Source organism: Bufo bufo, chromosome 2 (assembly GCF_905171765.1).
Source record: "Bufo bufo chromosome 2, aBufBuf1.1, whole genome shotgun sequence".
Lineage (NCBI taxonomy): Eukaryota > Metazoa > Chordata > Amphibia > Anura > Bufonidae > Bufo > Bufo bufo.
Window position 1 is genome coordinate 531,715,224 of NC_053390.1, and position 26,458 is coordinate 531,741,681.

Sequence of the window (26,458 nt, forward strand, 5' to 3'; positions counted from 1 at the left end):
GTTAAGTGAGCAAGGGAGTTAAGTACAAATACATTCAGTGGCTTACAAGTTACGCCCGCTCTGATGGGAATCGTTTACTATTGTTTACTTTGGATTTTCTTCTCCATCTGGCACAGACCACCATAAAGACAACTTCCATCCACAAGTTCTTCATGTCTGCAGAGTGTAACACACAGTCATCTTTGGCTCCTTGCTCTCCAGCTCCCTCCCCACCTTTTCCCCACTTCTACACTTTCCATCCATAGTTCTCCAAGCAGTAATAATGCCTTCCTTTTGTGCCCAACAAAGTAATAATTGCCCTTGTGTGTCCCCTACATGACAGTACCTGCCTTGGCTGTTTTCCCCACGCAGTACAGTAGTAATGTCCCTTTTCGTTCACCCATGCTCACCATTGTGACTTTATACAATAGCCCCCATTGTGTCCCTAGACAATTGTAATACCCCTATTGTGCCCCTATAAAATACTAACGGACTGCATTATGCCCTCATACAAGTACTCAGTACTCAGCAGTACATGCTGTACTGATTTTGTATGTGATAACAAGCTCTGACTGTTGGAAACACACTGTACTGTAAGGTAAATGGGCTAATCCTCACCCTGTTTTCAGATTGGGCTATATAATTGGACTGTTTATGACCATCTTGACTCCCCTATATATGTTCAATTAAATACAGAAAATGGTGGAAAATAAAATACTATGTACTATACTGTACAGTATATCTTATTGTTTACATTATTACACCTGTATTATTATAGCTTAGCTGAATCTATTTTACCTTGTATCAATGACTGAATTCATATTGGCATCATCATTTCTCATTTAGCCAGCCAAGCAAGAGACCTTTTATCAAAGATGCTAGTGATTGACCCAGCAAAGAGAATATCAGTGGATGAGGCACTACAACACCCCTACATAAATGTCTGGTATGACCCTGCGGAAGTTGAAGCGGTAAGACTTTGTATTCTCCTTTGTAAAATGTCAGTAGATTTAAACATACCAACAAGGCCATTTCCAATAAATAATGTTTTTACTTAAATTTCAGAATTATTGTTTTGTTACATTTGATGCGGTTTCATAAGTTTCTTACTGAAAGCTGTGTTAGCAGAAGGAATTGTGTTTAGTCCGGTTTATCTTCACAAACCCATTTCATTTATAATGTAGGATTCTTATGTTTTGAGCTGTTGCTTATGATAACCAACACACTGGCCTTAATCCAATGTAATGATATACAGTAAGAAAATGTCTAATGGTTAGGGTGTAAAGAAGTAATACTATATTATTTACTATTACTTTCAAGGGGGTTACAGATAGGAACCTATTCACGCTGAGTGGCTACTAACAGGATCAGTTTCTAATTTGGCCACACACAGGGTACCTATTATCATATATCCTATTAAGGCATAGACATCATGTGAGATTCTCCTGTATGAATGCTCTCTCTGGTGGATCCAGTCTATCTATTATTTAGCTGGCCATCCAGTGGAATGCTGGCATGTAATGGCATTGTATCATGCAACAAATTCGATAAACACAAAAAAAGCTTAGTGCATTCCGCATTTTATGGAACGTCCGGCCCATAATAGAACAGTCTTGTCCTATTTTTTGGGGGACAAGGTGACTACAAAATGGCAAATCACTATATTTATTTTTATTTTATTTTTTGTCGTGGCGTTCACCGCATAGGAGATTTTTAAAATATTTTAATAGTTCTGACTTTTTCAGACGTTGCGATACCTAATATATATAGTTTTTTATTGTATTTTTATTTTTATATGTAAAATTAGGAAAGGGCGTGATTTAAACTTTTGATATTTTAGTGGGTTTTTTTTTAACTCTTTTTTTTTACTTTTTATTTAATAACTATTAGCCCCCTTAAGGGGCTAGAACCTAGGATCTTTTAATTCCTTGTTCTATTCACCCTAATAGAGCTCTATTAGGGTAAATAGGATTTTACACTGTCCCTGCTGCCCTGTGCTTTCTGCACACAGCAGCAGGGAGCTTACCATGGCAGCCAGGGCTTTAGTAGCATCCTGGCTGCCATGGTAACCAATTTCCGCTATTTCATGGCTGGAGCTCCGATTAAAGCTGCCACTGCCACCAATGAAGAGGGGGGAGGGGACCCTGGGGTCACTGCCACTAATGAATATAATACTAGGTTAGGGTGGGGGGGGCACACTGCACCACCAGTGATTATAATACTGGGGGTGGGGGGGGGTTCACTGCACCACCAATGATTATAATACTGGGGTGAAGATGGGGCATACTGTGCCACCAATTAATATAATTTACCCCTAAGTACAAATACTAATATGCAAAATAACTGTGCAGCCCCAGTTATGGATCTTCAACACAGTGAAAGTCAGATATCCCTCAAAGGAAGGAAAACCAAGCAAAGGGGTGTCCCCATTACAGAGATCACCAAATCCACCATATTAAGTGGCCCCTATGTCAAGATCCCACTCTTTTACAAGCTTTAAGGATGTGACTGGGAAGACCTAAGCCAGTTGTCCATCCACAGACAACGGGGTGTTGCCCCTCATCAGTGTGGAGTAGGATTCTGGCTATCCGGGAGCAATGCCTTGGAGACTACTCAAACAAAACAATAGCTGATCCTTTACAAGCTTTAAGGATGTGACGGGGAAGACCTAAGCCAGTTGTCCATCTACAGACAGCTGTTTCGGGGTATCTGATGGATCCGGGTGGAAAAGTATAGTTTCCTCTTCTTTCAAAATATTAAAAATCTTTTCAGCTATGTGAAAATGTAGGTGCTAACAATCATGGCAGCTATTGGGGCGCAAAAGGAATTGTCGGTGCTGAATACCTAGTCTGCCTATTAATTAAGCAGTACAGGAGTGAGAAATATGACACTAAATGACCAAGCAAGAACGTATGAAAAGCTAAAAACAAACTCCATATACTCTGTCACTTAGCTTTACTAGAAATATACAAAAGTGCCCATATGTCTTACACAATCATCAGCTGAATGTTTGACAGCTATTCCTCCTAATTTCCTCATACACATTCATATGCCACTTTGTTGAGGGTACTTGTGTTCTCGGTAAGTAGAGGGGGATAAGCCATTTTCAGACACATCTGTCAGTGACTTAGCTCACTTGAGAATAAAGGATCTGGCATGTTGAAATCCATCAAATCATAATTCATTTATCTCTTGACTTCAGAAAAGTCAAGAGCCTGCTGCTTCAAGCTTTTACTATGGTCTGCTTGGTGACATTCATAAGCTTTTTCTTTATGTGGTCACCACTTCAGTAGTTCTGTGAAAGAGTATCTCCCAATAGTTCTTGATTAGGTTACAAAACAGTGACAGTGCACATGAGATAGTAGAGTTGTATCTACAACCTACTAACTTTCAGACAAGGTGACAAGATCTGGCTTATGTCGCCCAGAGAGACACAACCTTGAAACCAAGTGGAAGGGTATCGTGGCACAGCATGGGTAATACAGACCAGTGCTAAGTACCAGAACAATTGCACCTTGAGGGTTCGAACATCAATGTGTTTCTAGAGCTGTGGACATTGCTTTCCTAAATCTGGACCCTTGAGCATAAGAGTGAGGAGCCAAAGTCTTCCTTCCATTTGTAGCCATATGCAGAAACTCAAGCATTGCTCTCAGTGTAGCCTATCTGAGAAGGATCGTGTAACATACACTCCATAAATAACCAGAAACAAGAATCAAGGCATCAAATGATCTTTTTCAGAGCTGCTGACTGGCTAAGAGGGATCATGTGATACATCTTGTAATTTCACAAAACCAAGCGGTACTTTCCTTAACAGAAGCCATGTAATGCATTCATTTGCCTTCACTAGTATACTTTTGTTAGGGAATATTACTAAATCTGTCATTTAAGAGGTCTGTCATAGTGGCAGGTGCACTTTAAATTACACAGAACATTTTATTTTGGTTACATAAAGTGCCAGTGTCAAGAGTAAAAAAAATTGATGAATGCTAGAAAAAAAATTCCCCTGTAATTTATTTTGCAAGGAACAAGTGAATTCCAACTAAATGTTCCTAGCTGTAGAACATTTCCAAGATTACTCACATTGTATCATGACAATTACAATTAGTAGCTGCAAACATCATGCACTCCCTGAAATGTGACAGTGGCAAAGAAAAGAGAATAAGATGTTTGTGTGTTGCAGTTGGATTCAAAGCACTAAGTGGCCCCCACGGTTTAAAAATGTGTTTGACATTTCCATAAATGGCATCTCCAAGACATTAAATGTAGAACATTTTGTTTAGACATTAAAAAAGTCTTCAAATACTATAGTGTAGTAATATATTTAGTATAGACTAAATCAGACAGTGCAATATTTGCAGGTAAGTACTTATTAGACAGGGTACAGGAAGAGTTGAATGGTGGTCTCTTGGTCCCTGCCTCATCTTTTGAATGCCTTTGGAGCCTACACAGATGGCATTATGTTACATTCTCAGTAGAACGCACTGAAGAAAATGAGAGCATGTGATGCATAAATGTCACATAAACAGTTCATCATGAGAAATAACAAACAGTTGAGTTTTTTGAGTTTTGCTTCCGTAATTTTCTCTTGTGTAGAACTGTTGATAGTATATACCGTATTTTTCGCTTTATAAGACGCACCTGATGATAAGACGCACCCCAGATTTTAGAGGAGGAAAATAAGAAAAAATATTTTTCATCAGACCTCATATCAGATCCTCAGATCAGACCCACATAAATATCAGGACATCACATCAGACCCCCATATTAGGACATCATATTAGATCCCCATATCAGCCCTCCATGTCAAAACCCCATTAGCCCTCTATGTAAGACCCCCATCAGACCTCAGATAAGCCCTTAATGTCATACCCCCATCAGACCTCAAATCATCCCTTTATTTCTGACCCCTATCAGACCTCAGATCAGCCCTTAATGTCATACCCCTATCAGACCTCAAATCAGCCCTTTATTACTGACCCCCATCCGACCTCAAATCATCCCTTTATTTTTGACTCTCATCAGACCTCAAATCAGCCCGTAATGTCATACCCCCATAAGACCTCAAATCAGCCCTTTATTACTGACCCCCATCAGACCTCAGATCAGCCCTTAATGTCATACCCGCATCAGACCTCAAATTAGCCCTTTATTACTGACCCCCATCCGACCTCAGATCAGCCCTTAATGTCATATCCCCATCAGACGTCAAATCAGCCCTTTATTTCTAACCCCCATCAGACCTCAGATCAGAATAAAATCAAAAAACTCCTCTTACCTCTCCTGCGCCGTGGGTCCTCTTCATCTCCGGCAGAAGTCACGCTCCCGTCTTTTCGGCCCGCGTTGCACTGTCACCTGACAGTGTGTACGGGGTCAGGACAGTGCAGCGCTGACGACCTGGATCAGACATCCCTGGCCGAAACCAAGCTGCATTGCCTTCGTCAGGAAGATCGTTCTGCGTAGATTTATTGCTCTGAGTTTAGGAGGTGGGCTACGGATACTGAGTGGAACAATCTGGCTCTCCGTAGCCAGTTTTGTCAGGGGTTATCAGGGAGGCTGAAGGACGCTTTGGGCTTTCATGAAACTCCTATGTCTCTGTAGGCTGCTATGTCTCTTGCCATACGCATTGATAGACGTCTGAGAGAGAGATCTAGGGGCCCCTACTCTCAGACGTGCTATCACATGATGTATCATCCTCCTCTGACACTTTGGGTGAAGATACTCCTGAGTTTAAGTCTGGGGACGAACCCATGCAGTTAGGGGGAGCTACTCCTGGATCCGCTTTTAAGCGTACTGATCTTAAGAAGGGAGTGTGTTTTTTCTGCGGACAGGAGGGACATTTTATCTGAGTATGTCCATACATTCGGCTTAAAAAAAGAGGATGATTAATTCCCATCTGGCTCTTGGAGGGGTGAGAGGAGAGTCAGAAAATGTGCATTTGTCTTTGACTGGTAGTACCCTATTTCTCCTGACTGCTGAAGTGGCACTAAAGTAAAAAAACTGGGGATTGAGGTGTTTATCGACAGTGGGGCAGGGGTGAACCTGATTAATGCTCAGTTCGTCCGTATGCACGGGTTGTCACCGAGTGCATAAGAGAAAAATATTTCCATTTTTGCTATTGATTCTGCACCTCTAGCTCAGAAGTGTTTATCGCAAGTGGTGCATGATATCAGATTAAGAATGGGTGACTTTCATCAGGAATTTATCTCGTGTTTTGTGTTGGAGGGTCTCCCTGCTCCGGGTTCTGGGTTTGCCGTGGTTGAGCAAGCACAATCCAACCATCGATTGGCAAGCTTGACAGATTCTGGATTGGGGTGATTATTGCATTGACAATTGTCTTAATACATATTTTTCTGTTTTAACTACTAAGACATTGCCTTCATTTACATCTGATTTTGCCGACGTATTTTCTGAGAGTGGATGCCAGAATTTACCTCCGCATCGGGAATATGATTGTCCTATCAATCTTATTTCCGGAGCTAAGTGACCCAAATCTAGATTGTATAATCTTTATGGACCTGAAAGACTGGCCATGAAAGAGTATATTACCGAAAGTTTGGCTAAAGGACACTTAAGACCTTCCAAATATCCAGTGGCAGCAGTTTGTTTGTTTTTTGTTAAAAAAAAGACAGAGGTCTTCGACCATGTCTGGATTTCCGTGAACGCAATCGGATTACTGTCCGTGATCCTTACCCCCTACCTTTGATACCTGATATGTTTAACCAGATTGTTGGTGCCAAGGTGTCCTCTAAATTGGAGTTAAGGGTGGCATATAATCTGGTCAGGATTAAGGAAGGGGATGAATGGAAGACGGCTTTCAATACTCCTTAGGGTCTCTTCGAGAATCTGGTCGTGCCTTTTGGGTTGACCAATGCTCTTGCGGTTAATACATTTTTTTATCACCTTGTGGGGAGGTTTATAGTCGTGTATTTGGATGACATACTAATTTATTCTCCAGACGTGGATCAGGATCACGTTAGACAAGTGTTGCAGATTCTTAGGGATAACAAATTTTATGCAAAATTAGAGAAGTGTGTTTTTGCTGTACACGAGGTGCAATTTTTGGGATACCCGTTGTTGGCTTTAGGTTTTCGAATGGATCTGGAGAAAGTCCGTGCTGTATTGGACTGGGATCAACCCGAAAATCTGAAGGCTCTTATGCGGTTTTTGGGGTTCGCCAATTATTACCAAAAATGTATTAAAAACTATTCAACAGTGGTGAAACCCCTTAACTGACATGACTAAAAAGGGAATGGATTTCTCAGTGTGGTCTGATTTGGCTTTGCGAGCCTTTTCTGCGATTAAGGAGTGCTTCTCTTCTGCCCCTATATTGGTGCAGCCGGATGTATCTCAACCTTTCATTGTGGAAGTTGAGGCGTCCGAGGTGGGGGTAGGAGCAGTTTTATGATGTGGATAACAGAGTGTTACTGGCTATTAAGTTTGCTTTCGAGGAATGGTGTTCACAGATCACAAAAACCTGGCTTACCTGGAGTCGGCTAAACGACTTAACTCGAGGCAGGCCAGATGGTCTTTGTTTTTCACCAGATTCAATTTCACTGTCACTTATCGTCCTGGGGTTAAGAACGTCAAGGCAGATGCCTTTTCAGGTGGTTTTCCTGGAGGTGGTGATTTTGAAAATCCAAGTCCTATTCTGTCAGAAGGGGTGGTGATATCCGCTCTATACCCTGACCTAGAGGTGAAGGTGTTAGAGGCCCAGGGAGACGCGCCGGATTCTTGCCCCTCTGGGAAATTGTTTGTGGCATCGGAATTGCATCACAAGGTGTTTGAGGAACATCATTATATGGTTCTTACAGGACACCCTGGGAGCAGATCCACTGTCGACCTCATCTCTCGTAGATTCTAGTGGCCGGAGTTGCGTAAGTGTGCTAAGGATTATGTGCCGGCCTGTAGTGTCTGAGCAGGTGCTAAGGTGTCACTTACTCGGCCTTCCGGATCCCTACTTTCATTGCCCATCCCGTCCAGACCATGAACTCATTTATCTATGGATTTTATCACTGATTTTCCTAATTCATCAGGAAAGACAGTTATTTTGGTGGTGGTTGATCATTTTAGTAAAATGGTACACTTTATAGCATTGTCTGGCCTACCTAACGCTAAAACACTTGCTCAAGTGTTTGTTGACAACATTGTGAAACTCCATGGCATTCCCTCTGACGTGGTTTCTGGACGTGGGACTCAGTTTCTGTTCAGAATCTGGAAGGCGTTCTGTACTCGGCTGGGGGTACAACTGTCTTTTTCTTCAGCTTTTCATCCTCAGTCAAACTGACAGATTGAGCGCACTAATCATAGCCTGGAGACTTACTTAAAGGGGTATTCCCATCTTAATGATCACTGTTAAATCTGTTAATGATTTAACAGTGATAATTTTTCTAAATATATTTAATTAACTAATTCCCACCTGACTGTTGTCTTCCGTCTCCCCTGGTTACGGCCACCGCTCTTCTCAGGAATCGCGGTGGCCGCGCTTGCGCAGACGACCTCTTATCCCGGCCGGCCGCGCGCAGTCCCGAAAGCGCACGCCGAGGCCGCGCATGCCCTATAGTGATTTCTTCCTGCCCATTATAGTATACTTGCCAGGAAGAAGTCACCAGGGCACATGCGCGGCGGCGTGCGCGTTCAGCCCAGCGCGCGGCCCGGCCGGGAGAAGACTTCAATCAAGATGGAGCCCGCCCCCTGCCGAAACCAGGAAGTGGACAGCGCGCCGGGAGCAGGTAAGTATAAAACTGCGTGATGAGAATACCCTATTAAGATGTTTTGTCTCTGAGAACCAGGAGGAGTGGTCCTCATTTTTGTCTTTGGCAGAGTTTGCCATAAATAATCGTAGACAGGAGTCCACTGGTAAGACTCCTGTCATGGTGGACTGTAGTTTGGAATTCCAGATTGCCAAGATAATTGACTCTCAAGCTCTCCGTAGATCTCTTCAGTATCTTGTTCACTGGAAGGGTTATGGACTTGAGGAGAGGATCTGGGTACCGGCATCTGACGTGAATGCCAGTCATTTGGTGAAAGCTTTTCACAGGTCTAACCCGGATAAGCTCGGCCTGGAGGTCACCTGTAGAAGGGGGGTACTGTCATGGACATACCCAGACATACGTACGTCCCCGCGACAGTGAGTGGCAGGAGATCTTTGAGACTGGCAATACGTGGTTTGATTTGAGATGTTTACCTTGTGGATCAATAGGCGTCTGTGTTGTTTCAGGTACTGGCCACACCCTTTACTTCCAGGTGTTGCTATTGTGGTCATTTAACTTTCCCTATTTATAGTTGTTTCTCCTACAATGCTGTGCAGTTTATAGCTTCAGTTGGACCTGTGGATAGCTGGTGTTTGGATCTCGGCTGAGTGCCTGGTGCTGCCATAGCTTCTTGGAAGTTAAGTGTTACCTTTCCCTTTTGTATTTTATTTAGACTTTTCTGTGTATTGCTTTTCTTTGTTGTTTTGTATTAGGCCTCAGGGATGCTCCCGTCCATCCTTCCTTTTGGAGGAACAGGTTGTCTCATTCCTGTCATTAGTACCAGGGTCCTTTAGGGTTAGATAGGACTTTAGTTATTCCTGTGTATGAACTCACCTACCTTTGGGGTCTGTTCATACTGGTAGTTAATCAGGGCTTTGGTTAGGGTTTTCACTAGGAGGTGTCTATCTTCCTTCCCTAGTTTTCCGGCCTTATTTCCTTTCCACTTTTCCTCCTATATTCGGTGTGCAGTTTCCCTCCCACATTAGAGCGTGACATTTACCCATTGTATTCTCTAACACTGGGCTGGCACCTTTTCTTTACCTCACCTTTGTTATTACTGTATGTGTTTACATAGATGGATAATGTGTTGGGTTATAATGTAGGTACTATTACTTGTATAAATTAGCCATTACCTCTTACATTAAATAGTTGTAATTAAAATTGAAAGCATGAGGTGGCATTCAGGTCTCCTATGCTACCCTTTCAGGCAGCATACAGAAAATCAGTCACCAACATTGACCGTTGCGGCACTCTACGGCATTAGCGTCTATGCTATTAACACTGCCACTAATGGCGTATCTATTTATATATGGTAGACAAGGAGACATTGAGTTTGGGAATATATGGTATTCTATGAACTTATATAGTAGCTGTTCATCTGGTGCCAGGACTCTAGAGAAAACATTCTTGCTTTCTGCTGATTGCCTGCACTGCCTGTATGATTTTCAAGGAGATCTGTCACCAGATTTCAGAATATAAACTGCATAGGTTATTAAACAGATCTTTGAGACCTTATGAGACTAGTGTCTGTACATTGAAAGTCCAAGTCAGAATGCTTGTATAATACTTTTTGAAATTTTTGCCTCCTGATATTAAAAGTTGAAGAGTGAAAGAGTTTATGAGTCCAAGTGTATTTATGACCTAAACTCAATCTCTGCCCACCTTGCCTAATTTCAGCAGCAGGGGTACACTGAAAGGAGCTTTTTAAATTGGATAATCTGTAAGTGTCAATTCATTAGTCACTTTCAACATCCATCAAGGCAGTTGATGGGATTAAGGAAAGTAGTATTATGGGTTTACACTATGTTTTTCTAAGCGTGTTAAATCTACAAATAATGGAACCAGTGTCATATCAGTTAAAATGTAACAGACGTGTTGTAAAGTACCCAGTTAAAACTGTTTGGACGTTTTCAATGTAGGACCGCTCTGCTGTTTTGACAATAGGGGAATCTTCAAACTAGCACAAAACCATCCGCATATCTGGACATAGGAAGCATTATCAACCTCCACAGATGCACTCCTCTCCTCCAACACACTCCTGTAGGATATCGAGAGATCGCACCAATGGTGAAGCACTGATTTCTCCAGTCAGATAAAAAAGTTTATTATACTCACAAAGCCAATCTTTGTTAAAAGCATATCACAAGTTGATCGGATACAATTCGTAGTCTTACCGACCCAGGTTTCGCTTTCGCACTTCTTCAGGGGCGAATGATCCACCCCTTACGGAGCTGTCTTAAATCTCCAAAAGCGTCCCACCATTTTTACAACTTGCCCATTCACCCCGAAGGTCCTTTCTTTCTATGTGGTTGTGAGAAACCTCTTGCATACTGGGGAAAGGGATTTTTTTTTGTAGATGTTTTAGGGATGTTCTGCTTCCAAGAATTGACAGTCTTTCCTACACTTCAAACTATAGTGTTTTTCGCAGACAACACCATTGTTCAGCATAAATGCTTTATATATATATACAGTTGCAAGAAAAAGTATGTGAACCCTTTGGAATGATATGAATTTCTGCACAAATTGGTCATAAAATGTGATCAGATCTTCATCTAAGTCCCAACAATAGACAATCACAGTCTGCTTAAACTAATAATACACAAATAATTAAATGTTACCATGTTTTTATTGAACACACCATGTAAACATTCACAGTGCAGGTGGAAAAAGTATGTGAACCCTTGGATTTAATAACTGGTCGAACCTCCTTTGGCAGCAATAACTTCAACCAAACGTTTCCTGTAGTTGCAGCTCAGACGTGCACAACGGTCAGGAGTAATTCTTGACCATTCCTCTTTACAGGACTGTTTCAGTTCAGCAATATTCTTGGGATGTCTGGTGTGAATCGCTTTCTTGAGGTCATGGCACAGCATCTCAATCGGGTTGAGGTCAGGACTCTGACTGGGCCACTCCAGAAGGCGTATTTTCTTCTGTTTAAGAAATTCTGTTGTTGATTTACTTCTATGCTTTGGGTCGTTGTCCTGTTGCAACATCCATCTTCTGTTGAGCTTCAGCTGGTGGACAGATGGCCTTAAGTTCTTCTGCAAAATGTTGTGATAAACTTGGGAATTCATTTTTCCTTCAATGATAGCAATCCGTCCAGGCCCTGATGCAGCAAAGCAGCCCCAAACCATGATGCCCCCACCACCATACTTCACAGTTGGGATGAGGTTTTGATGTTGGTGTGCTGTGCCTCTTTTTCTCCACACATAGTGTTGTGTGTTTCTTCCAAACAACTCAACTTTGGTTTCATCTGTCCACAGAATATTTTGCCAGTACTGCTGTGAAACATCCAGGTGCTCTTGTGCAACCTGTAAACGTGCAGCAATGTTCTTTTTGGACAGCAGTGGCTTCCTCTGTGGTATCCTCCCATAAAATCCATTTTTGTTTAGTGTTTTACGTATCGTAGATTCGCTAACAGGGATGTTAGCATATGCCAGAGACTTTTGTAAGTCTTTAGCTGACACTCTAGGATTCTTCTTCACCTCATTGAGCAGTCTGCGCTGTGCTCTTGCAGTAATCTTTAAAGGACAGCCACTCCTAGGGAGAGTAGCAGCAGTGCTGAACTTTCTCCATTTATAGACAATTTGTCTTACCGTGGACTGATGAACAGCAAGGCTTTTGGAGATACTTTTATAACCCTTTCCAGCTTTATGCAAGTCAACAATTCTTAATCGTAGGTCTTCTGAGAGCTCTTTTGTGCGAGGCATCATTTACATCAGGCAATGCTTTTTGTGGAAAGCAAACCCAGAACTGGTGTGTGTTTTTAATAGGGCAGGGCAGCTGTAACCAACACCTCCAATCTCATCTCATTGATTGGACTCCAGTTGGCTGACACCTCACTCCAATTAGCTCTTGGAGATGTCATTAGTCTAGGGGTTCACATACTTTTTCCACCTGCACTGTGAATGTTTACATGGTGTGTTCAATAAAAACATGGTAACATTTAATTCTTTGTGTGTTATTAGTTTAAGCAGACTGTGATTGTCTATTGTTGTGACTTAGATGAAGATCAGATCATATTTTATGACCAATTTGTGCAGAAATCCATATCATTCCAAAGGGTTCACATACTTGCAACTGTATATATATAACTCTGTGACCATTTGAATAACAAATAATCTGTGTTGTCATGCAGTTTTTAGCTTTGTGTAGGGCCATGTAATGCTGTTTTATATTTCTATATCCTGGACAGTTTTGTTGCCTGTTATATCTGCTCCCTTTAAGCACTGATGACATTGAAATCCATTTCCCATTCATATTTGCTGCTGCTGTTTTCGGGGAAAGCCCTGATCCGGTTACAATCATTCTAGCCCTGCCGATTTACAAATCATGCTTGTGTAATCACAAGTGGCTTAGTAGCAACCTGCGTCTACATAGAATACTTTTATTTGACTCCTGACTACCCAACACTGTGACAAACAAGGTTCAGGATTCATTGTAACATTACTGGATTACCTGAGCTCCTGGATACATCTGTTCTGATAGAAGAGATAAATCAAGTGCTGATAACTGTTTGTAGGTATAGCACTTCAATAATGGTTATATTCAAGTAATTGTTGACTGGCTGTCATAGTGCAGCTTCCAGTACCTGAGTAGAGATTACTGTATTAACACATACTCCTAGAGTATGTGTCTAATTATGCTGGCACTTATCACCAGTTTTTACCTCAGCAAGGTCAGTTCATATAGGTAGTTTTCCATGAGCTCAAGGGTGGAGACTAGTTGCACAGCACACAAATAAGATTATTTTCCCCTATCTTTATGTATTACACCCTCAGAAGCAGCAGTAGCATGGCAGACATTATACAGGAGCACTGTGCAGTGTAGCTGTGAATCCAGCACTGGGGTGTAATAGAACACTTGCTAAAGTCTGTAACAGAGCCCCTCTATGCCTGTGCCTCTGTCTTTATCAGCTTCCACTGTTTGTAACCCTCTCTCCTTCTATGAGCAAAATATCACCTAGTTCCTCAGTGAGCTGATAGCCCATCTTGTCTCTCAAGGTAGATTACACTTTTGAATTAGGGGTGACTAATAAATTCAGAAGGCATCAAGGAGGAGATGTATTGGCTAATAAATTGGGAAAGTGTATTTTTCTGCAATAAGATATGTTACAAAATTTCTTGCATTCACTTGTTCTATTTATGCCAAAGTTTGTTTTAGGTATAGTGCCTGATTACATCTAAAACCTGTTATACTTTTTTCTGTAATACTTATCTGCTCTTCCTTTATTTTCCTGGATACTTTCATTATATCTCCCCCCCCCCCTCCTTCCCTCTTGAACATAGACCGAAAGGACAATTGTTTTGTGAAAAAGGGTGAAGCTTAAGCTAGCCATACATATTAGATCGAGCAACTCTCTAATGTGTATGGCTCTCCGCCGATGGCAGACTTTAGGCGAGATAAGGATCGGTCAAGTTGGATTTCAACTGCCCTATCCTTTTGTTCTCAGGGAGATAAGCTGCTGCCTGAGGAGTGTGGAAGTGACTTCTTTCCACTTTTTCCACTGAGAACACATGCTTACTTGGATGGAGAGCTTTTGGCTGACCAAATGTCCGGCAAACAGCTATCATACAGTATGTGTATGACCAGCCATAGTTGTTTTGTCTGTGGCTGGGAGGTAATAAAAACCGACTGTGGCTTTATGCCGTATGCTAAGAAACTTAAGGTGTGAAGGCCCACTACTTCTGTAATTTTTCTGCAAGCAAGAGCCCAAACAGTATGTCCTTGCAAGTGTTTGTTACTATTGTTTTTTTGTGATTTTTAAAATTAGTATAATGTTAAAATTTTACCATGACCAATTAATTATATAAAAATACACAACATAGATTTAAAATGAATAAATATTACAGACCAGTAAAGCTAAGTGATACAGTGCAATACAATGGAAATTTCCCTAAAGCTGAAGCAGAGTATTGTGATATGCATTATATGATTTCATTCACTTACCCAACCCATTCTCCTCCATTTTCAGCCTCAGGACCCTATGAGGGAGAGATGGAATGGACAATCAGTCAAAACACAGAATAATGAAAAGGTTATATTCTACGTTTGTAAAAATGCAATTGTTCAATGTTGAATTATACACTCAGGCTGTAAAATTAGTTAAGCAGGACAGAATCATACCATGTAATATGTAATCAAAAGTTTTGCATAAAATTACTCACGCACTTTTAGCATTAGAATTTTTTGCACTTTATTTCTGTTTCTCATTTGGATTATCAGCACATTTCAGTCTTATTATTGAGTTTAGTGTATAAACTGTATGCAGTAAACTCCTGAGCTCCCTCTAGTGGGGACTGAAGGCGCACTGGGAGGAATTCATCACGCCCTGCACTCCAGGATTTTCAATTCAAAAAGTAGCAAAATAGGACTTCGTGACTCTTTTGGGCTTACTTCTATGAAATTTTGCAACATTTTGCTATTTTTAAAACTGTTTTGAGGGGTGGACAAGGAAGTGGGCATGATTAGCTATGTTAATTAGTTTCACTCCAGATTTATCAACTGAGATTTTTTGGGATAGAAAAAAATAGATTATGATTTCTAGAAGACAAGATTATAAGGTTTAAAGATGTCCAAAAATTTTTAAAAAGTGTGATATTTCATAAATTTGGTGCAAAGTACACCAATGCAGACTTTCCCCCCTCTGTCTATAGGAAGGATTTACACCAACCTCCAACCTCGCTTAGGATAACTTAAATGCGACCGGACACCCTGCTGATCCTAAGAACGGGAATTCTATTCCCCCATCTGAATTAAGCAGCAGGTCAAGTATGAGTCCTGCCAGTCCATTCTCTATGGGACTGCCAGAGGTAGCCAAGTACAGACAATAGCTTTGCTCCCACATTTAGAGAGGTCCTAAGCAGAGACTCTTTGCCCTCAGATCATCATACCCAAATGTTGGGCATAAAATGGAAGGCTGACGAAAGTAGATAATCCCTTTAAATTTTTTTATTTATTTTTATTTATTAAAGTTAGAGAATATTTGTTTGATATATTCTACTGCCTCATTCAAAGTTCTCGTGACAAACATTTGTGGTTAGGAATACACCACTATTTAAAGTCAGTTATGATTGGAGTTAGATATTTTATATTGTCCATTTATCTTTCTTGACTTGCTCCTTTAGATGTAAGCAGAAGTAGTGTATAAGTAGTATGGGGTTATTCTTATTTCCCGTATTTTTTATTTTTATATAAAATCCATAGTTTATACATGTAGTAGATCAATAATGATCAGAGGAGAAGGAATTATTGAAGTTTTTTTAAGTAGCAGTACCACAAAAAATGTTTATTTTTTTGACCTGTTAGAAAGGTGCATGATGTAATCTGTAGTGAATATAATCTTCTCATAAGTGATTGTATTTCTGAGCTATTCCCTTCCTTCTAATGTTTATCTGTCTCATGTGACCAACTCTTTGATCTTCAACTAACACAGGACAGGAAGTCAGTTGCTTCTCTATTCATTCCTATGAGACTGAGAGTGAGGCTTCCATAGGAAGACATAGAGAAACTGACTTCCTGTCCACACAATAGATGCTGTGTTATTTGGAAAGTCTGATTGCTGGTCACATGACACAGCTGAGGATCAGAAGGGAGGGGATAACTCACAAATACAGCCACTGGTAAGAAGATTACATTCACTACAGATTACATCATGAGCCTTCCTAACAGATCAGAGAATACATTTTTTTGCAGGAGTTGCTTAAGTACCGAAATTCATGTGACACAATGAACAAATACCCTTTACTGGTTTACCATATGGATGTGATTTTCGTAATAAATTAAATTTGTTCATGTCAGCAGGAAATATGTAAAGCATTGCAGTATCAAGGCTTTAGGTTGTATATTCTCTCACAGTAAACATTTTCAACATGTTATGTATTATGGCAATTATGGCACTATGGTTACAACTTGTCCTTGATGTAAAAAAAAGTGATGTACAACACAATAATTGGAAAGGTAATAAATGTCACTCTGCAAATGCATGACACAAATGACAAACAGGAGGCCACCAAACAGTTTGGTGATTGTAACTGAAGCAGAAGATCTTTTTTTATTTCATACTGGTAATCATAAGTAATAGCTGGTATGCATCCACTACATACCAATGGATGTTAGGGAGGGCTCATAAGCTACCTACACATGTTTGTTCTAGTAAATAATTGTATAACAATTACACTGCTCATAAAAAGTTAGGGATATTTGGCTTTCGGGTGAAGTGTATGAAAAAATTTAAACATTTCACGCTACAGTGATATTCTATCATGAAAGTAGGGCATTTATTTAAAAGCATGCAATGGTGATTTCCTTATCTCAAACAACTTATTGAGAAAAAAAAAGCCAACAACAGTGGTGGGTATACCCCCACAAAAATGTCAATGTCTCTATAGCATGTGGCCTTGAGCATCAATTACAGCTTGACAACGACATCTTATGCTGTTCACAAGTCGAATTATTGTCTGCTGTGGCATGACATCCCACTCTTCTTGAAGGGCGGCCCTTAGGTCATTGAGGTTCTGGGGTACAGAGTTACAAGCCTTTACACGGCACCTCAGCTGATCCTATAGGTTTTCAATGGGATTCAGGTCTGGAGAAGGATACTCCATTTTAGGTACCCAAGTCTCCAGCAGCCGTTCCCTAATGATGTGACCTTGATGAGCTTGCATATTGTCATCCATGAAGATGAAATTAGGCCTGTGTTGTTCATGCAGAGGCACAATGACTGGATTAATGATGTTATTCAATAGTATGGGCTTGTCACTGTACCATTCACAAAGTATAGGGCAGTTCTTTATTGACTAGACACACCTGACCACACTGTAACACCAGCACCACCAAAGGCTCATCGGTGGCAACAGTGGTTGATGCAAAGCGCTCTCCTTGACATCTCCAACATCATTTCTGCTCACCATGAATCAACATTCATCAGTGAACAGCATTGAGGCACACCAGTCCCTCGTCCAACGTAAATGCTCCTTAGCCCGTGCAAGACAATGACGCCTGTGGTCAAGAACCCTTGCAGGTCGTCTAGCACACAAACCATGCTGATGTAAATGGTTTCAAATAGTTTAACGTGACACTTGGGTGCCTCTCACTTCCCTTAAACGTGTCTGGAGTTGTGTGGCATTCATCATCCGGTTCTGCAGGGCCCTGTTCGCAAAGAAACGGTCATCAGTGTGGGATGTGGCCAAAGGATGTCCGCTTCTATGCCTTTCTGTGCCTCTTCCCATCTCTCTGTATCTCTATTGCAACCTGCTAATGACACTCTGTGACACTCTAAGGTCAGTGGCTACTATCATCTGAGAACATCCTGCTTGAAGCCGTGCAATGGCGAGGTACTGTTGATCAATTGTTAGGTATTGTCTTGGTTTCATTATGTCAAAATGTGAACAGCATGATGTGGAGGGCTGTTTAAATACCAATTTCTATGGAACCAGGAAATTTATTGGGCGATTCATGGACCAAACAGCTTTTGTGAATTTTGCGATTAAGCTCCTTGTTAGAGAAAAGCAAGTTGTGCAAAAAGTACTGAAACATTGAACAATTGGACATGTGCATTCAAATTTTCACCCACAAGCCAAATTTCCCAAAATTTTTGTGAATAGTGCATGTATTTTTTCCATGCAACTTTTTTTTTATCTCTCCTAGAAATGTATGATTAAATTGGCAAGTGGGTGTTACCAGTTGGGGGGTGAGGGTGTCCGTGCACATAGTACAATCAATGCTGACAGTGTGTGGACACACAACTTTAACAAGAGGAATGGTAACGCCCAGTTGTCAATGTATTTATAAATTTCTAAACAACAATGCAGAGGTCTAAGAAAAGATCTAGAAGTATTATATAATAGCAAATACAAGTATTAGTATCCTCTGTAAGGGATGCATTTAGCAACTTGTACATTAAATGCTATAGTGTTTTAACTGTATCTTAGTGAATTTTTCAGGTCTGTCTTGGGAATTTTAGTTCAGTATAAAGTGGCTTCTTTCATAGTGTGTGTTGATTTAAAGGGGTTGCCCACATTGGACAGTGCATGGCCTTTTAAGGCATGTGGACTGGGTAGCCTGATCGTCGGCAGATAACTACACAAAAATTACTTAGTATCACGTGATGCACTGTCCCCCCTGCTCAGTGGTTTCCCCACTAATAAAAACTGCTCATTTAGGGACCTAGCAGTTGTATTCTTAATGATTATATAGTCATTGGGGAACAGGTCTGCTTAAAATGCTCAAGTAGCTATAAAATGCATTGAATTTAATTGTTTACATTGAGTTATGCACCTGTATATATGGTATCATTCACTATATTTTAAGGGTTTTTCTGGTTGTTTAATAGCGATGACCTATGCTTAGGATAGGTCATCTATAACTAATTAGTGGGGGTCCGACACCCAATGCCTCCGCTGATCACCTGTTTACAGAGCCCACGAAGGCTGTGCTTGGTGTAATTCACTTGGCTCCTAGGCCATGTGAACGATGAATGGGACATCACTGGAAAAGTGCAGCACTCACCATCCTCTTCAAACAGCCAATTAGTTTGGATGCCAGGAGTTGCCCCGCCACTGATCAGATATGTTACTACTTCATTTGTTTAGGTGGCACAATGATACCTTATATTTTCTAATTATATTGGGGGAAGATCAATCAACATATTAACCACAGTTTTCTGGAATGAAAAATGTGGTGTTCATACTGAGTGCCATATTATGGAGCCACATATTCAACACATACAGATCTGTTCGGAGAAGTGTGCAAGTCTTCAGAAACAATACCCATTGTTATACATTATTAAAGGGGTTTTCACATTTTTTTGTAACTGAATAGGTCATTAATATCTGATCAATGGGGGTTGAACAGCTGTTTGACAAGCCACCAGCACTCGCAGTGGCGCCGTCAACTTCTCGCAGCTTTGCCTAGGCTATGTGACGTTCCATTTATGGGTCACATGGCCAAGGTACAGCTCAGCATTATTAAATTGAATAGGGCTTAGTTGCGATACCAAACACAGCCGATGTACAATGTACAACGCTGTGCTTAGTAAGGTAAGAAAAGGTTGCGGCGCTACTGCCAGCGCCTTTGCCTTCTCAAACAGCTGATCAGTGGGAGTCCTGGATGTCTGACCCCCACCAATCAGATATTGATGACCTATCCATAGGATAGGTCATCAATTAAAAAATCTCAGAAAACCTCTTTAATGTGTTTCCAAAATAGTTTAAAGGGCTTTCCCAGAATTTCCGTTTAAATGACCCACCCTATCTTTGTTGACAATCGCATGCTTATAGAAACCAAATGTTTCGTAAATGTCAGTTTTGGGAAAACCCTTTCAGTGATAAATACTGTAAATGCTTATAAATGTGTAAATACAATTCACATTTTATATTGTTTTACATTTTACAGCCTCCTCCTCAGATTTATGACAAGCAGTTGGATGAAAGGGAACATACAATCGAAGAATGGAAAGGTATTATTTTTATACTCAATATATACACATTTTGATGGGTTGAAAAAAAAAAAAAGCAGTAAAAGTTAAATACATGGAAAACTTTTTAAGACCACCACTCAAAATTACACTGAAAGGTGGTCTTCTAAAGGGTAGTCAATATGTATATTATGCGGTCGAACTGAAAATCTGTCACAGGAAATCTGGTCTGGATAAGGGGATGATCTTCTCAAAGAGGTGATTTTTTGAGAAGCTTTCACTGTACCAATTTTATTAGGGTAAAGGCCCAAGAATTCTCCTCCCCCCTAAAAATAAACTGGTTGATGTGTTTCCCAAACAAATACGATGCATTTGGAAAGTCTTCAGACCCTTCCACTTTTTTCATATTTTATGTTGTGGCCTTGTGCTAAAATAAAAAATAAAAAAATGAAGTTTGCCATCTACACTCAATAACCCATAATGAGAAAATGAAAAAAAACTAATTTAAGAGATTTTGGCAAACTCGTTACAAAGGAAAAACAAACATTTTGCACGGACATAAATATTCAGACCCATAGCTATGACACGGGACCAAGAACCAAATGGTCCTTCTGGTTGACCTCCAAAGATTTTGTGTGCAGATGGGAGAAACCTCCAGAAGATCAACCATTACTGCAGAATTCCACCAATCTGGGGTTTATGACAGAGTGGCCAGAAATAAGCCTCTCCTCAGTGAAAGATACATGTTAGCCTGCCCAGAGTTTGCAAAAAAAGGTCCCTCAAACTGTGAGAAACAAAATTCTCTGTTCTGATGAAACAAAGATTTAACTTTTTGGCCTTGATTCTAAGCATCATGTGGGGAGGAAACCAGGCATTGCATATAATCTGCCACTGCCATCCCTACAGTGAAGCATGATAGTGGCAGCATGATGCTGTTGGGGTGTTTTTCAGCAGCTGGGGAAGGAAGAAAGTTGAAAGGAGCAAACTGCAGAGATATTTTTAATAAAAACCTGATCCAGAGTGCTCTGGACCACAGATTGGGCCGAAGGTTTACCTTCAGCAAGACTATAATCCTAAGCACAAAGCCAGGGAAACACAGGAGTAGCTTAGGGACAACTCTTGAACCCAATAGAACATCTCTGAAGAGACCTGAAAAGGGATGTCTACTGACCATTCAACCTCCCAGAACTTAATAGGATCTGCAAGAGGATGGCAGAAAATCCTTAAATCCGGGTGTGCAAACCCTGTGGCATCATACCCAGGAAGACTAGAGACTGTAATCACTGCCAAAGGTGCTTCAACTAAGTACTGAGTAAAGCATCTGAATACTTACAGTCAATGCAAGATTTTAGTTTTTCCTTTTCAATAAATCAGCAAAGATTTTGAACATTCTGTTTTCACTTTCTCATTATGGGGTACTGAGTTTAGAATAATGGGGAAACAGTTAATTTTTTTTATTCCTTACATAAAATGCAACATAAAATGTGAAAAAGTGAAAGGGTCTGAAGACTTTTCGAATTCTCTGTATAAAAACGAATTAAACTAATAAAAAACAATGCATTTTAACTACTGGACAGCACCAGTTTGTTTCTGGACAAACAGTAGATTGTTGTATAGATCCATACCAGTTCTGAGAGGTGTATAGGGCCCCTACTGTCCACATGATTCTGTCAGAAAATGCCATATTATAAAGGATTCTAAGGAAACAATGCATTTTAATTTGGTGCCCCCCAATTCCCCATAGAGCTTCACTCAACCTGCATAGTACAGGATCACAGGGACCTTGTGTTCTACCATGCAGGCCTAATCACACAGCTTTGCCCTATGCATTATATCTGTAGGAGTATGCCAACTCCAGATGCATGCATAGAAAGTTATACAATAAGTGAAAAATTTGCATGCTAATTTACCGCACCTTACATTATTAAATGTAAAGTGTTTGTACATATATATATATATATATATATATATATACAGTGGGATGCGAAAGTTTGGGCAACCTTTTTAATCGTCATGATTTTCCTGTATAAATCGTTGGTTGTTACGATAAAAAATGTCAGTTAAATATATCATATAGGAGACACACACAGTGATATTTGAGAAGTGAAATTAAGTTTATTGGATTTACAGAAAGTGTGCTATAATTGTTTAAACAAAATTAGGCAGGTGCATAAATTTGGGTACCACAAAAAAGAAATGAAATCAATATTTAGTAGATCCTCCTTTTGCAGAAATTACAGCCTCTAAACGCTTCCTGTAGGTTCCAATGAGAGTCTGGATTCTGGTTGAAGGTATTTTGGACCATTCCTCTTTACAAAACATCTTTAGTTCATTCAGGTTTGATGGCTTCCGAGCATGGACAGCTCTCTTTAAGTCACACCACAGATTTTCAATTATATTCAGGTCTGGGGACTGAGATGGTCATTCCAGAACGTTGTACTTGTTCCTCTGCATAAATGCCTTAGTGGATTTTGAGCAGTGTTTAGGGTCGTTGTCTTGTTGAAAGATCCAGCCCCGGCGCAGCTTCAACTTTGTCACTGATTCCTGGACATTGGTCTCCAGAATCTGCTGATACTGAGTGGAATCCATGCGTCCCTCAACTTTGACAAGATTCCCAGTCCCTGCACTGGCCACACAGCCCCACAGCATGATGGAACCACCACCATATTTTACTGTAGGTAGCAGGTGTTTTTCTTGGAATGCTGTGTTCTTTTTCCTCCATGCATAACGCCCCTTGTTATGGCCAAATAACTCAATTTTAGTTTCATCAGTCCACAGCACCTTATTCCAAAATGAAGCTGGCTTGTCCAAATGTGCTTTAGCCCACCTCAAGCGGCACTTTTTGTGCTGTGGGCGGAGAAAAGGCTTCCTCTGCATCACTCTCGCATACAGCATCTCCTTGTGTAAAGTGCGCCGAATGGTTGAACGATGCACAGTGACTCCACCTGCAGCAAGATGATGTTGTAGGTCTTTGGTGCTGGTCTGTGGGTTGACTCTGACTGTTCTCACCATTCGTCACTTCCGTCTAGCCGAGATTTTTCTTGGTCTGTCACTTGGAGCCTTAACTTGAACTGAGCCTGTGGTCTTCCATTTCCTCAATATGTTCCTAACTGTGGAAACAGACAGCTGAAGTCTCTGAGACAGCTTTCTGTATCCTTCCCCTAAACCATGATGGTGAACAATCTTTGTCTTCAGGTCATTTGAAAGTTATTTTGAGATCCCCATGTTGCTACTCTTCAGAGAAAATTAAAAGAGGAGGGAAACTTACAATTGACCCCCTTAAATACTCTCTCATAATTGGATTCACCTGTGTATGTAGGTCAGGGGTCACTGAGCTTACCAAGCCAATTTGAGTTCCAATAATTAGTTCTAAAGGTTTTGAAATCAATAAAATGACAACAGTGCCCAAATTTATGCACCTGCCTAATTTTGTTTAAACAATTATAGCACACTTGCTGTAAATCCAATAAACTTCATTTCACTTCTTAAATATCACTGTGTGTGTCTCCTATATGATATATTTAACTGACATTTTTTATCGTAACAACCAACGATTTATACAGGAAAATCATGACGATTAACAAGGTTGCCCAAACTTTCGCATCCCACTGTATATATTTAGGGGTGTACACAAGATGGGTTTATGGAGTTAAAACCTCACGCCACCTGGCTCATTTCTATGGCTCTCCTCCTCGGGCTTTTATACATGAGATATGTACCTTTCACCAGCTGATGGTTGACAGCATTGCATACAGCAGTCAGAGAGAAAAGGCAGGAAGAGCGGAGAGCTTTATCCACAACTCCAGCATCTGCATAAAACTGCTGGATGAAGTAGGGATGTACTGCTGTCATGAGCCCCCTGTGAAAAAATACAGCAGAGACGGTAAGTGTATGATTTTCGCAGTATATACTGCACGTGTCATACTGTGTATATGTGTATGAATGTGTGTAAAGTATATATGTGTTGTTTGTGTGCCTTTGAATATTCCTTGCAAGTATGCTCATGACCTTTACTAAATCCTGTGTACACCCCTGAATATTTTTGTCACAAGGGTAATTTTCTTTTTAGTTTAGTATGAAGCAGAACACCACTCTGAAGAGCAACATACAACCACACCAAAACAGTAGCCAGAATTGTAGTGTTATAGCCAACAGAGGATGAGAGTTTACAGGACAGCTACCCATATTCAAACAGAAAGAAAGTGGGAATTAGAGAATTAATGCTTGTAAACAAATTTTTTGCAGAGCTCATCTATAAGGAAGTTATGAACTTTGAAGAAAGAACTAAAAATGGAGTAGTAAAAGGACAGCCTTCTCCTTCAGGTACTCTTTGTAAATAGCAGCAGATTTCTCCATTATCAGCACTAATTTACAATGAAAAACTGTACTATTATTTAATGTACATTTAATGCATATAGAGACAGCTCCTATGCAGACCTACATGTTTCCATGGAAACAGACTACAAACAAATCCTGTGTAGTCTGATTCTGTAGCATGACAGGTCTGAACAGAAGCAGTAAACACAACATGGTAGGATTTCTGTGATGAAAGCTATTTGCAAAGTTGCTTCATTTTAGATACATTCAAGCAATATATTTTCTAAAAGCCCAAGAAAAGTTGGGACGCTGTGTAAAATGTATATAGAAGTAAATAAAAGCAGAAGGCAATAATTTGCAAATATCATAGATCCATGTTTTTTTCACAAAAGATTATAGAACATATCAAATGTTGAAAGTGAGACATTTTACCATTTTATAAAAAAAAAATACTCATTTAGAACTTGATGGAAGCAACACATCTCCAAAAAGTTGGGACAGGGACATGTATATCATTGTGTAGCATCCCCTCTTCTTTCAACAACAGTCTATAAATGTCGGGGAAGTGAGGAGACCAGTTCTTGTCTGATGTAGCATTCATGATGTGCCAATGTTTTCTATTGGTGAAAGGTCTAGACTGGACACCATGCAAGGTCATAGAGTATATGGTTTAGCATTGTCCTGATGAAATATGCAAGACCTTCCCTGAAAGAGACATCTGAATGGAGCATATATTGTTCTAAAACCTCTATATACTGTTCTGCTTTTCCAGATGTGTAAGCTGTCTACATCATAGGCACTAATGCAACCCCATACCATCAGACACTCCAAAAGAACCACAACTACACAGTACACAATAAATTAAAAATGATATATACTTTATTAATCCATCAAAAGTATGATTATATGCATGCCGTCGCTATTGACTTTTTAACATGACTTTTGATGGATTAATAAAGTATATATAATTTTTAATTTATTGTGTACTGTGTAGTTGTGGTTGTCGTCTTGGAGTGATAGATTTAGTCTAGCATACGCAGTGGTTAAATAGATCTTTGGAGACCTATATTATATTGAGGTGATTGCCCATACCATCAGAGATACAGGCTATTGTGAATAAAACATATGTCTATGTCAGATTTGCAAATCATTGCATTCTGTTTTATTTCCATTGTTTTACATAATACACAGTGTCACAACCTTTTTGGGGTTGTATGTGTAATGTGTATGTATCCAATAGGGTAAATGTTCATTCTGTATAGCACAATATAGTATTTTTATGACAGCATCTTTGTCCATTTATGTTGTGCATGATTCCTTTCATTATTTGCCGTAGGAATACCACTGTTTCTCCCCATTAGTTTTCATAAATAACTCAATTGTTCTTTATTGTAGTCTCTCCCTCGCTTGTCTGCTTTCACACTTCACAACTTCAGTGCAGGCTTCATGTCAACCTATCCCCACTCTTCTCCCTGCAATTTCCTCTGTATCATATTGAATTCAAGTTCCAGAATTAATGTACTGAATTTCATGAAGATCCATACAGAGTCTGTTTAGGAATCTATCCATTAATTTTCCTTCTAATGATGCAACCACATTTACTTTTTATCAGAAAAGTGTTTAATGAGAGGTTAACCTTTCTCAAACCCACCTATTTGATATACAGTACAGATAGATCTGCATACAACCTATAACATTTCTAATAAGATTAAAGGTGTTTCCAGTTTTGGTTACTTTTTAAAATTTGAAGCCCAGTCAGGTCCCTGTCCTGTAAACTTCCGGATGGACAGGATCATGTGTGCCACTGCAGTCAATCAATGAATCGATGCTGAGGCCAGTCACTAGATGCTCGGTGCAAGTGATCTGGTCCGTCCAGAAGTTTACTGGATAGGAACCGGAAGACTGCAGAAGGGAGCCAGAGATTTTGACATTACTGCTTCATTTGGTTGGGCTTTCTACAGTGTAAGCACTCTTACTGTAAATAACCCCTTCTTAA

The 26,458-nt window shown here is 40.2% G+C and overlaps 1 protein-coding gene across 5 annotated transcripts in view; it reads left to right on the plus strand.

The window, feature by feature from the left end:
- The window catches only part of MAPK10 (mitogen-activated protein kinase 10), a 161,778-nt gene that overhangs the window by 104,840 nt on the left and 30,480 nt on the right, over positions 1 to 26,458 (plus strand). For 3 of the 5 annotated variants that reach the window (XM_040420462.1, XM_040420463.1, XM_040420465.1), the window contains 3 exons: positions 826 to 950; positions 20,124 to 20,187; positions 24,391 to 24,468. In XM_040420462.1, the coding sequence (XP_040276396.1) occupies positions 826 to 950; positions 20,124 to 20,187; positions 24,391 to 24,468 (267 nt within the window). Of the gene's footprint in view, positions 1 to 825; positions 951 to 14,709; positions 14,767 to 20,123; positions 20,188 to 24,390; positions 24,469 to 26,458 lie in introns of all 5 variants that reach the window. The other 2 variants (XM_040420464.1, XM_040420461.1) reach the window with 1 other exon arrangement.